Source organism: Patagioenas fasciata, chromosome 28 (genome assembly GCF_037038585.1).
Source record: "Patagioenas fasciata isolate bPatFas1 chromosome 28, bPatFas1.hap1, whole genome shotgun sequence".
NCBI classification, from domain to species: domain Eukaryota; kingdom Metazoa; phylum Chordata; class Aves; order Columbiformes; family Columbidae; genus Patagioenas; species Patagioenas fasciata.
Genome location: NC_092547.1, coordinates 765,771 through 779,211, shown reverse-complemented (window position 1 = coordinate 779,211; position 13,441 = coordinate 765,771). Strand labels below are relative to the sequence as shown.

The 13,441-nt window shown below is 50.0% G+C and overlaps 1 protein-coding gene across 7 annotated transcripts in view; it reads left to right on the top strand.

Moving 5' to 3' along the window:
- Positions 1–12,999, top strand: part of LOC136115786 (dynein axonemal heavy chain 9-like) — a 43,979-nt gene extending 30,980 nt beyond the window's left edge. For 6 of the 7 annotated variants that reach the window (XM_071799958.1, XM_071799955.1, XM_071799956.1 and 3 more), the window contains 5 exons: positions 2,973–3,398; positions 7,215–7,334; positions 10,543–10,743; positions 11,485–11,706; positions 12,391–12,999. In XM_071799958.1, coding sequence (XP_071656059.1) covers positions 2,973–3,398; positions 7,215–7,334; positions 10,543–10,743; positions 11,485–11,706; positions 12,391–12,648 — 1,227 coding nt within the window. In that variant the 3' untranslated portion in view covers positions 12,649–12,999. Of the gene's footprint in view, positions 1–2,972; positions 3,399–7,214; positions 7,335–10,306; positions 10,744–11,484; positions 11,707–12,390 lie in introns of those variants that run through there. The other variant, XM_071799957.1, reaches the window with a different exon arrangement.
- The last annotated feature ends 442 nt before the right edge of the window (positions 13,000–13,441 follow it).

Here is a 13,441-nt window from a genome sequence, read left to right as displayed (position 1 = left end):
GCTGGAGCTGTAGAATATTTCATTAGGCAAAGATTAGGGAGATGCTGGGATTTTTCTCTAGGGACCTGTGAAGCTGCAGTAGCAGAGCACTGGAAGGCATGGTCTCCTTTACCTGCTGATCGGAGATGCGCCGGAGAGCTTGACCTGCTTACTAATGTGAATAATCTGCAATATTTGTGTGTGTATATACAGTTTCTCCCCAATTATCTGTCTTCTTTGGGCAGCACTGCTATATGCAACATTAATATGGAAAATAGCGAGAAAAACTGTCAAGTAGAATGCAGCAGTAAATATACATAGTTAGCTACCAAGAAGCTCAGTAAGTATGTGGATACATGGACATTTCTGTGCCAGTGTCACCTGCTAGTTTAAAAGAAGAACAACCATGTCTATTCAGACTTGTATAGTATATGCATAAAATAATTAAGGTAATAAGTATATGGACCATGATGGATGCCCAGCAGGTTATGACAGACCCAGCACAGAGCACCTGCAAAATCAAAAAAATGCAAAGCCAGGTGTGACAGTGAGTTTGAAAACTTAGGAAATCAGGTTTTAGAGACAAAAATGCCCTTTATCTCTTGCAGTGCAATTTGTCTGCGGGCTGTTCCTCAGCACCTGCATCCCCTAAGGAGTGCAGGACGTGGAACTCGGGGGATCTGATGTTTCGACATCCTCATCTCATTTTGGGAGGAGGGAAGGAGGAGATGAAGGCACAGCGACTCCGGGACTGCCTTCCCCTGCCCGTGGGTCTCTGCTTGGCACAAAGCACTTGCAAGAGGAGGCAGAGTTGTCTCTCTGGGCAGCCTGTGCCCGTGTGAGGAGGAGGATGGTGCTTGGCCAGTGCTGCTCAGTCTCCGCACAGGTTACAGAGAGCAGAAAACAGTGACAGTATCAAAAGCAACAAACTTGCCATGCAATTGCCTGCAAGGAATATCCCCCTGGAGATGGTCCAGAGACATCTGAGGATGCCATAGTGGTTCCTGAGGCAGGTGGCACTCGGTGTCAGTGTCCTGTCTGGTTTCCATCCTGGGGATACTCCAGTGTGCAGAAGAAGAATTTAGAGTGATATAAGGTTGTAGCATGGAGGGTGTTGATCTCTTCTCCTGAATAGCAAGCGATAGGATGAGAGGGAATGGCTTCAAGTTGCACGAGGGGAGGTTTAGATTGGATATCAGGAAAAATTTCTGAATGGAAAGGGTTGTCAAGCATTGGAACAGGCTGCCCAGGGCAGTGGTGGAGCCACCATCCCTGGAGGGGTGGAACAGATGCGGAGATGAGGTTCATAGGAACATGGATTAGTGCCAGAGTCAGGTCATGGGTTGAGCTTGATGATCTTGAGGGTCTCTTCCAACCAAAATGATTCCATGATTCTGTGATTAAAATGCAACAGATTGATGCCATCAGGGAAAAGGGCAGAGCTCCTTTTACATGGTACTCAAGTTCATCAGCGTGGCGCTCACCATGCGCTTGACTTGTCCTCTTCCCGTGGCGCCAGAAACTCTCACAATAGGGAAGGAAACCAGGCACCCCATGCTGCCCAGGGCTTCCTCCATCTCCTGACCAGGACAGCATCATCCTCCCCTCCACCCAGGGCAGTGGCGTCCCCGTTCCTGTCATGCCGTGAAGTGTTCACTTCCTAGGGAAAGAACAACAGCACCCACTCAGCATCCCATTGCCAGCAAGATGCAGGCTGTGAAAGACAGGCTGCTTTGCCAGAGCCCCCCAAGCAGCACCCCCAGCACACGGGGGCTCCGGAGAGGCCACATCGTCCGTGCTGCTCCCGGCTGAGCTGAGCTGGGTGCTGGGGACACAGGAGGGAATGTCGGGCTGCTCGCCTGTGCTCACGGTTGGCTCCGTGTCATCGAGCATGTTAATTAGAGACGTTTCACACTGGAAATGCACACAGCTCCCAAGGGCCTGTTTCTGCCAGCTCGATGATTCAGAAAAGCTCAAAGCAAACGAAGACACATTTAGGAATAGATTCATGGCAGATACCTTTATCTAAAAAATGAATGCTCAGAAGTACCAGACTCTCGCACCTTGCTGCCACAGATAGAAACTGATAGAAGCAGAACATCAGAGAAAATAGATTAAAAACTATTCAGAACTGATAGAAACAGGAGCTGACTGAAACTCATAGATTTTCCTTAAACCAGTGTTGAAACAGCCCTTATCCTTGTTTTGACAACAGCGTGTCATCTGAGCACAGCTGGGTTACCCGCGCTGGTTTTTCCTATGCTAAAGCTAAATCGCGTGTGCGTGGAGACAAGATTTAAGATGTCAGCAGATCAAATCCTCAGCACTGCTTTATTGTCACAGTTGCAAGGGTGTTAGGAAATAGGTGCTTTCTCCGCAATTCACCTTTTTTTAACTTAGGTTAAGATTCATCCCACTTTCTATTAGGGACTCACTGAAGCTGCCTGTGTTGACAGTGGAGGAGGTGGATTAGCTGATTTTCTTGTGAGGGGACTGTCTGTTCACCCCAATGACTGCCATCCTGCTAAAGGTGCTTTGTTTAAGTGCCTAAATTTGGGCTGGATGATGGCCCCAGGGGTGCACACAGATAGTTCAACAAGACCTCAGTGCAAGGGTGTCTGGCACAGGGAGTAGTTGAGCACAAAGAGAAGAGCTTCAAGGCAGTTTTAGAGGGGCTGGGGGCAATTTGAAGAGGTTATTATTTGGAAAGTTTTCCTTTTTCCTTATCCTGATCTTCTGAGACGGCAAAAAACCTCCTGCAGCAGGGAAAGGGTGGGAGTGTGGGGAGGAACATGGGGCTGGGCTGGTCCGGGTGCAGGGAACTGAGCACATGTGCTGCAGACATGCACAGCGGTGATTTAGAGGCAAGAATGTTTGGGCTGGAAGAAACCCAATTTATCAGATTGATAGCTTGGGAGCCTGACTCTATTAGTTGCAAAGTAGAAAGCAAACCCATTAATTTTTGTCTAACAACCTTGTTTTCCCGTTTTCAGAAGAATCTGACGGAGCTGAGGTCCTTTGGCTCACCACCTTCAGCTGTCAGCAATGTCACCGCAGCCGTGATGGTGCTGATGGCCCCAGGAGGAAAGATTCCCAAGGACAGGAGCTGGAAAGCAGCCAAAGCCGCCATGGCCAGGGTGGATGGCTTCCTGGACTCCTTGATCAAGTTCGACAAGGAGAACATCCATGAGAACTGCCTCAAAGCCCTTCAGCCCTATTTACAGGATCCCAAGTTTAAACCCGAATTTGTGACCACCAAGTCCTTGGCGGCGGCCGGGCTCTGCTCCTGGGTGGTGAACATGGTGCGGTTCCACGCTGTGTTCTGCGAGGTGCAGCCCAAGCGGCAGGCTCTGAGCAGGGCCAACGCCGAGCTGGCGGCTGCCCAGGACAAGCTGGCCAGTATCAAGGCCAAGATTGCTGTAAGTGCTTGCCCTTCGGTGGGAGCAGTGTAAGGGAAAGGGAGCTGGGGTCCTGGGGACAGCAGGGTGACCATGAGCCAGCACTGGGCCCTTGTGGCCAGGAAGGCCAATGGTACCTGGGGTGGGTTAGAAGGGGGTGGTCAGTAGGTCAGAGAGGTTCTCCTGCCCCTCTACTCTGCCCTGGGGAGACCACACCTGGAATATTGTGTCCAGTTGTGGCCCCTCAGTTCCAGAAGGACAGGGAACTGCTGCAGAGAGTCCAGCGCAGCCACCAAGATGCTGGAGGGAGTGGAGCATCTCCCGTGTGAGGAAAGGCTGAGGGAGCTGGGGCTCTGGAGCTGGAGAAGAGGAGACTGAGGGGTGACTCATTCATGGGGATCAATATGGAAAGGGGCAGTGTCAGGAGGATGGAGCCAGGCTCTTCTGGGTGATAACCAGTGACAGGACAAGGGGCAATGGGTGCAAACTGGAACAGAGGAGGTTCCACTTAAATACGAGAAGAAACTTCTTCCTGGTGAGGGTGTCAGAGCCTGGCCCAGGCTGCCCAGGGAGGCTGTGGAGTCTCCTTCTCTGCAGACATTCAAACCCGCCTGGACCCCTTCCTGTGGAACCTCAGCTGGGTGTTCCTGCTCCATGGGGGGATTGCACTGGATGAGCTTTCCAGGTCCCTTCAACCCCTGACATTCTGGGATTCCGTGACTTGTCACACTGGTCACTGCCTGGGGAGAAATCCTCCACTTTGGAGCAAACTGCTTCTCTGTGCTCACGTGTGGAGTGGGAATCCAAAGATTTTTTTTTACTGCTGCTTTCTACATTTCATCTGTTCTTCGCCAGCCTTGCTTACACCTTGAAAGAAAGGCTAATTAATAATTCTTATTATTCCCACCTAGTTTTTCAAAACGTAATTTACCTCTACACCTGGGTCCTCAGGACACTCATTGTCTCAAACCAGTGTGTTCCTGGGGGGGAAGAGGAACCGGAGGCTCATTCAGAGCACTCATAGCATGTGCTGGGCTGGCTCCCTGCGCTCAGTCCCCGATGATGGGCGTTTTTTGCAGGATGACGACTGCTGAAGTACGAGGCTAAAAGTTTGTCCCTGCACAGCTCCCTGATGGCAAATCTTGTGCATCATCCTTATTTAGTTTTTTGCTAATTAAAAAAAAAAAAAGAAAAAAGGCAGCGCAGCAGGGACATCTTTACCCAGCCTGGCCTGGGGTGTCTCCAGGGATGGTTCATCCACCACCTCTCTGGCCAAGCTGGGCCAGGCTCTCACCACCCTCAGGGCAACAATTTCTTCCTCATGTCCAGCCTGAATCTCCCTCCTTTAGTTTAAACCATCACCCCTTGTCCTATCGCAACAGGCCCTGCTCAAAAGTCTGTCCCCATCTTTCTTATCAACCCCATTGACGTATGAAAAGGCCACACTAAGGTCTCCCCGGAGCTTCTCTTCTCCAGCTGAACCCCCCAGCTCTCTCATCCTGTCCTCCCAGCAGAGCTGTTCCAGCCTCGGATCATTCCTGGGGCTCCTCTGGCCCCGCTCCAGCAGGTCCATGTGTGTCCTGTGCTGAGGACCCAGAGCTGGACCAGCCCTGCAGACAGCAAAAAAACCCCACAAAAAACCCAGACAAATAAGTCAATAAAATCAAAATACGTAAAAAATATTGACAAGTAAGTAAAAATATTGACTTATTTTGGAGCATGTGCCCCGAAACCTGCCTTTTCTTAACATGCTGTGGATCTGGCATCCTCCTTCATGAGTGAAGGATCCTGTGTGTCTGTGCCTTCGTACTGACACCACAGTGTGTGCAAAATCCCCTTTAAAAACCAACATGTGTTGTCAGCTGGGCTGACAGTTCTGTGTTGAAATATGCGGCTTTGAGATGTGCACTTAGAGAGGGGCAGCGCTGTTCCTGCAGCCCAGCTCGTGCGAGGACTCATCTGTTCCATCTTCGTTTTAGAAAATATATAGCTCTTTTGATGCCTCCTAGGCTTCTTAAAATGCTTACTACACTTTTTAACTAAAAATATTAAAGAAAAGGCTGCAGATTCCTCCAGTAGCCCCTTCCTGCTGCAGAGGTGGGCACAGCACCTGGAGCAGGGCTGGATTTAGAGCTATTTAGCCTCTAATTCTCCCATCTCAGATGTGAAATACAGCACTGGGAAACATTTTTTTATCCCTTTATGGTTCTTGTTTCTGAAGCTTTTAATGTCTGAGCTTTTTCTCTTCTTTCTTTTTTCGAAGAAGTGGGATTTGGTAAAGGAAGTGGCAATCCCCCCAATCTTTGGGGGGATTACTGGTACCTCACCAGCATGCGCTTGCAAAACTGATTGGTTTAGGTGAGTTTTCCCCTCTGCAGATGGGTAATGACACACTGCTCGGCGCAGGGCTGGATCTGGAGGGGTATCCCTGCTTATCAAACTGTGATATCTTGGATACCTTCATTGACGTGAGGCTGATTCATACCTGCTCACAACAGGGCCCTGAGCTGCTGCATATCTATTTTTAGGAATAAATGAGACTATTTGGATTTTCAAAAATACTTATCACTTTGCCTGGGAAGTAAGGTCACTACAAATCTGGGGAGGGTAGATATAGAAGTGAGAGCTGTCCTCCCAGCTGCACACAGATGTGTTTGTGTGTTACTGCAGAGTGGGTCTGGTGGGCATTGCAGCTCTGACCTGTTCTCACAGCTCACGCTCATGTATCAGATTGTGCTTGTGTAATGGGGTTTTATATATAGGAGTGTACGTATGCACACACATTCATGTACCTGCAGGGACAGAAACTTTTTGTGTTATTAATTCCAAGACAGGTCAAGGAGGGAGCGCTTTGTGTTTTCCAGTATTCTGGAGAGCTGCAGATACTGGAATGGAATGGAATGGAATGGAATGGAATGGAATGGAATGGAATGGAATGGAATGGAATGGAATAGAATAGAATAGAATAGAATAGAATAGAATAGAATAGAATAGAATAGAATAGAATAGAATAGAATAGAATCCTTTTTTATTTTCAGGTTTGTTTCTAGCGTAGCTCAAACAGCGTTAGAGTGATTTACGAGCAGTTTATCCTTAAGCAGTTTGCACTGGGTGGAGATAAAATCTATTATTACTTCTGCCTCTCTTATCAGAAGTGAGATGCTCCAAGTGCTTGTGGGAGCCCTTGATTTGTTTTAGACCTGAGTGTGAGCAGCTCTGGCCAAGCAAAGGGACAGTGTGGGGGGCTCCAGGTGCTTTGGGAGCTTCTGCCCCTTCCCAGCCCTCAAACACTTTGCAGCCGGCCTGCACGTGAGATGGTCCCACCTGGAGCTGCTTGCGCTCCTCTGTCACAGTGTCCAAGGCAGCTCAGGCAGCTTTAGGAGCAGGATCACTTTATTGACTTCTATGTCATAGTCCTTTCTAGAAAGAGGGCACAGGAGGTGTGTTCTGGCGATGGTTCAAGCCCCAGGAGCCCCTTGGGGTTCTGCGCGCAACTCAGCAGAGCCTCAAGGACTGGACCGAGACCAGAGGGGCTGCAGCATCAGAGAACAAAAGACTTGGTTTTCTTAGCTGCCCTGTTCATAGCTATAGCACCACTCATAGGTGCTTGGCCATAAGGACCCCTTTTCCCAGTTTAAATTCACACCAAATACATTAGTTTTGCAGGTTCTTCGCCTGTGCCCTGCGCTGAGGGTGTGAGTTCCAAGCACACAATGTAACCCAGGACCCGGCTGCTCCGCGCTGCTCCTGCTGCCGCAGGGGGAGTATCTCTCCAGAAGGGTTTGCCTTAAAACTGTGCTGTGATTTTCTCCTTTTATTTTCTTTTCTCATGTACAGCGCCTCAACGAGAACCTGAGGAAGCTCACAGCCAAGTTTGAGAAGGCCACTTCCGACAAACTCAAGTGTCAGCAAGAAGCCGAAGCGACAGCGTGTACCATTGCTCTTGCGAATCGACTGGTGAGTGTCAGCAGATGCAGCTCTGGTGGCATGAATGGGAGGTACCAGGTGCTGCTGAGATGCGAACCACGTGCGCACAGCACGTTACATCCTCTCATTTTTTTGGAATATGTTTCCTGCACTGCAGCAAGTTTCAGTAATGAAAATGATTTTGCATTGGCTGTTTTCATACATCAGGGTAGGCACTGCTCGTATTGCTATACCCTCTTCACAGGTCTCATCTCCTTTTTGTTACTTAAAAGCTTGATCAAGTACTGATGAGCCAAAACTATATTACTCAAAAATCGTATCATTAAAAAAAAAAAAGACAGGAATATGCCAGTAGCTTTGCAGGTTTAGAAATTATGAAAAGTTAATAGTGAAAAGCTCTAAAAAAGCAGCGCATGTCTCCATTATCAGTCCATCGCTATGCATTGCAGTCTATTGTATCTTCAAAATACGCAGCCTCCTAGTCCTCTGCAGGGGCAATGCCCTTGTCACTACTTCACAGATAAGACACTGAGAGATGATGGCTTCTGTTCACACTAGCTGGAGCCCCAGCTCACATCCAGTGCCTTAATTGCCCTTAATGCTTTGCATTTTGGCTTCCGCACTGGCTGTCAGCTCCGAGCGAGCCAGTTCTTCCTCTGAGCAATGGAACAGGGCTGCAGGAGACTGACTGGTGCTTGAGCTCTGCCCTGCCAGGCGGTGGTGTTGGAGCTGGTTCTAGCAGCTGATTCTGCTGACTCAAGCTCCCCCTCTTGCACACAAAGGCACCATTATCATAGAATCACAGAATCATTTGGTTGGAAGAGCCCCTCAAGATCATCAAGTCGAACAGTTAACCCACCCTGGCACTGCCCCATGTCCCTGAGAGTGTCATCTCCATCTGTTCAACCCCTCCAGGGCTGGTGACTCCAGCACTGCCCTGGGCAGCCTGTTCCAATGCCCCACAGCCCTTTGGGGAAGAAATTGTTCCCCAGATCCAACCTCAGCCTCCCCTGGCGCAACTTGAGGCCGTTTCCTCTCATCCCATCGCTTGTTCCTGGGGAGCAGAGCCCGAACCCCAGGCTCCAAGCTCCTTTCAGGCAGTTCAGAGATCAGAAGGTCTCCCCTCAGCTCCTGTTCTCCAGCTGAACCCCCCAGGTCCCTCAGCCGCTCCCATCACACTTGTGCTCCAGCCCCTCACCAGCTCCGCTCCCTTCTCTCAACTCTCTCCAGCACCTCAAGGCCTTTCTTGGTGTGAGGGGCCAAAAACTGAACGCATTGATATAATCTCAGTGGAAAGCCCCAATTTTTCCATGTTTTTAAAATATCCGACATGCTAGACCTGCAGGGAAGATGCAGGTGGAGGTCTGGACTTAGGCAGTTGCGTTCCCACATTGCAGCTCTTCATGTGCAGAGCTCCTCCCGTGCCCTGTTTTGGGTGAGGGATATGTGCACAGCTGCCGAGCCTGTCCTGTGACCTGGCAAAACTCACTGAAACGTGTGGCCCCTGCTTTGTGACCTGCAGCCTGGGCCTGCAGCAGCCCTGAAAGGCAAGCGGCCGTGCTGCTCTTCCTCCCAGCGGCAGGGGAGATGCTGTGTTTGAACCGCTCTCTTTCCCAAGAGGCTCGGCCTGTATCTCCAGGAGACCATCCTGCCTGCTCTGCCCATCTTCAGGGATGCAGGTTGGTCTCTGTGTTGTTGAAGCTGCTACTGCTGGTGGAGCTGGTGGCAGCTGCATCCCAGTACAAAGGTATGTCTAGAAGTGATGCAGGATTCTCTGATTGGCTGTAATCTGTATATAAAGTAAAATATCTGTTTGCATCTATCCCAATGTAGCATGCAGTGATAAATATAGAAGTCAAATGGTTAAGCTTTTTGCTTTGGACATGCAGAGTTGTGCTCTGTTCCACATTTCGTACTCTCAGACCTTCTTAAGTGACCTTCAGCAAATTGCTTTAGCCTGGATTTTCAGAACTGTTTAGATTTCGGGTGAGTTTTCACAGACACATGAAAAAGGGCAGGAAAGTGTTCCCCAAAAGTGCGGAGTTCACCTGCTGCGTGCTTGGGTACTGGGAAACTTGGGAAAAAAGACCCTTCATCTTGAATATCTGTGTGCCTGCGTTGGAAGAGCCGCGTGCAGCCCGGCTGCGGCACAGGCGGCTGCTTTGCCGACAAATGCGTTTGGGACTCTGAGATGCTCATATATCCGGGGTCAAAGACAAACAGCAGAAAAGTCCCTTCCTGTGCCGATTTAGATCTGTTTTATGCAACCGCTGAAGGAGTTTTATGCTTTCATGTTCTTCAGGTTAAATCTCGCTGAATGCTTCTGAAGCATTTAATTAAAACAGGAAAGTAGCTTTTTCTTTTGAAAGAGCCATTGATGTTTCCGGGGAGATTTTGAAGGATGAGTATTGCCCTGTGTCTTTCTGCAGACTAACAAAATCACATTGAACGTGTGACATGGAGGTAGATTGTGGCTCACATAGAAGAACCACAAAATAGAAGAAAATATTTCATTAAAAAGAAACATAGAAATGATGGTTGCAATTCTTTTCATATAAATATGTGTGTGTGTGCTTTACACTGAATACGGCTTAATTTCACCTTGATTAGTACCACCGTAGTGACAGATTGTCACCTGTGATGTATCTTCCTACATGATTTTTTTTAAGTTTGATAATTTCCTTTAAAAGCAACTATTTCAATTCTGAAATCAAGATAAGACATAGGAATCAAGTTTTAGAAAATCTTTCTTTGGTTGCAACTGCATTTTTAGCAATGATCTCTGCACTAGTCTGTGGTCTGACAGCACGGAGTTTGTGTCATGGGCGGTATAACCTCAGTGAAGCAATAGGAATATATTGGCTCTGAAACGTGTTCTTTCCCTTGCTCATGACCTGGGGACGCTCACAGGTTTCTTTCATCTTGAAATGCTTTGGGTGCATTTGGATGCCTTCCAAATAATGAGCGTGCTAGCTGTGATAAAGAAAGGTTTCTAACTGCAGGAAGGAAATGAACTCGTTTTCAGCCAGAGCAGCACAGCCACTGCAGACAAGGACACACAGGGCTCCACAGCTCTGCTTGTGTGGAAAGATGTGGAAGATGTTCCCGGGGTGCTGCAGCACTGCTCTGTCCCCTGTGAGTGTATCTCCTCCCAGTGCTGCTGGGTGACCCAGCTCCATCTGCCCTTGCCTTCCTTTCCTTCTGTGTGTGTGTGTATTGGTGGGGGAAACATCACTAGGAAGACGATCAGCTGCGAGTCCAAGCTCTGAAGAAAGCCGTGAGAGAAAGAGAGGAGAAAACACAAAAGGAGATGGAGCTTTTGAGGGCTAAGAAGAAACTCGAAGCCCTGAAAAAGGAACACCAGAAGCTCAGCAGCCAAGTGCAGAAGCACTCCATCTTCAAAAACTACCTGGAGGATGTGGTGAAGATCTCCCCACAGGTGAGTTTGGACATGAGAGACAGATCATGGCCTCAGGGAGGGCTGTATGTGGATGTTAAACCTGGAGGAGATAAGGCAAGTCCAGGGAAATCATGACACTTGGTCAAGCCCAGAGACCTCAGGTGGGATGGGAGGAGGTTCCCTGCAAGCCAGGTGAGCCAAGGGGACCAGAGTGAGGGGAGGAAAAGCAGAAAAGGAGACAAAAGCTTGAGAAAACCAAAGAAAAAGTGTTAGAAGGGGGAACAGCACAGAGCTGAGGGGCATGGGGACCCCTTTGTGTCACTGTTTCACGTGACATGGATGGTTTGGGAGGAGGGCCAAGCTGCCCAAGAATGGGAGCCCAGGCAGCTGTCGGGAAAGCTGAGCCCTTCTCAAGGGTGTGCGGGCGTCCCTCCCTGCATCGCTCGCACTCCTCCGGCCCGGCTGCCCCACTCCCATGGCTGGGTGACTTGGCCCTGGCAGCTGCACTTGTGCTTTGTTTCCTATCAGAGCACTGGGGGGTGGTACGACATCTCCCCTTGCTGCTGGCAGTGGCAGCTCTGGGACCGGCACAATGGGGCCATCAAACAGGGAATGTGTGACGCTCACAAACCAACTGGGGCAGCAGGCTCGCCAAGAGGGGAAATCTTTCAGCTGGGGGAGGTGTTGTCCCTGGTCAGGACAGGGTGCCAAACAGCACGAGACTTGCAGTCATGAGGGGAGGGCAGGGGCATTACTAAACCCAGGATCCTTGTGCTGCAGTTTGAGGACATCCAGGACGTCATTTCCCGCTACAAGCTGCTGGTGAGGACGCGCAAGGACCTGCAGCAGTCCCAAGAGAAGGACAGGGAAATGATGGAGCAAGCCAAGGTGCTCCTGGATCAGTACGAGGCAGAGAAAGCAGCTGAGATCCTGCAGTGCCAAAATGAGCTGGAGCAGCTCCAACGACGTTTTGCGCAGGCTCAAAGTGATGTCCGCTTCTGGGTGAGGAACTGCGGGATGGGCAGGGGAAGATCTCCAAGGCCTGGCTGGGTGAAGCCACAGGGTCATGGCAAGGCACAGTGGCAGACTTTGTAATTGGAGGAGATGCCTCATTTCATGCCTGCAGCAGGGGGCTGCAGAATGACAAATGACAGACCAGGTCTGGAGCAGGTTATGTCAGGGCTTAAAACAAGTCCAACAGTGACCCAACTGGTGGTCATCTGGGCTGTACCAAGGCACATGAATGTGTAGAAACGCACGCAGCTCTGCTGGCCTCTGTTCCCTTTGCATCACTCTGAGGGGGCCTTGCCAAATTCCCTTCCTGGATACTCCAGGCTGCAGGAGTTGAGTCCCACCAGGCAAAGCTGGAAAGCGCGTGGTCTGGGCGGGTGGTGGTGGGATGCGCTGCCCCCAGGGTGTCAACTATCGGGGTATCTGGAGGACCCACTGGAATGAGGGGTGCAGGAGCTGGCAGAGAGATGGGGCTGCTCAAGGAGCAGCTGTGGTAGTTCCTGGATCTGCTTCCACCACACCAAGCTGAACCAGCTCCAGCATAGCCCTGGGTGAGGACAGGTTCTTCCTAGCAAAAGAAAGGAGTGTGGAAGCCAGGCTCTCCAGCACTGAAGCAGCATCTTTGCTGGGACATATCACCATGCTGTGTGTCTCTCCTTCTCCTCCCCTCCTCAGACTGCTCGCTGGGCCGACATGCAGAACAGGAATGCCAAGAATGCCCTGATGCTGACGACGATGAAGATGGCCGTCCACAACCTGTTCCAGTGCGTCAGGGGGTACCTCTGGCAGGTCACTCCCCTTCGACCTCTTGTGGGGATCAAACCCACAAAACCTGGCTCACAACGTGGGGCTCAAACCCACAACACAGAGTTCTTCACTCGCTTTGTCCCTTCAGTGGCCAAGCCCCTCGCGGGGTGTTGGAACCGCGCTTAGAAGGACTCCACGCTCCCTTCGCAACCAGGTTGCGTCTCAGCCAACACCAGTCACACAGTCACACTGCCCGACCCGGCAGTACTTACAGTCCGCTTTTCCCGTCGGGACCGTCGTGCACTCTGGATTACGGGTAAACTGCAGTATTCAGGGGGAGTGAGCTCCTTTCTTTTGCTTCTGCTTTAATTTTGAATAACGTTGGTAGCTCTCCGCACACCCGAGTGCAAGGGCCCCTGTTAAAGTGGGGCGCCTCCCTTGAACCTGAGGTAACACAGAGCCATCCAAGGTTGTCACGTCGGGGTCACCAATTGAAATAAATAGCTTACACTTTTTCTATGGATAAACAACGTTTAATCCAATTCCTTAGTTGTATTCCTTAAACACGTGTTTGTTAGAGCATAAGCAAAACAGCGCTGGGTGCGTGGGGGATTCGCTCTGCCCAACACATACACCTTTTAACAATGGGAAGTGTGCTTAAATACAGTAAGTTGTTACATATTCATAATGACCCCAGAAACGCCTCTACATGTTCATAACCTTTCCCCACTTCTTATTAAAACGAGTCTCAGATAACCATTTCCATAGTCTGCTCGTTGACCCTCCCCAGTTACGCCTGCGCAGTGCCATGAAGATTGGAGAGCCCCGGAGTCCAAGATGAGTCCTCATGGAGGGATGATCAATGCTCGTTTTATTACAATTCTGATTCTATTCTATAGGGTTAATCCAAGGTTCACGCGGGATATGACACAAGGTAATTAGTTACAACGTAATGTTCACCCGTTACAGCAATAGCACG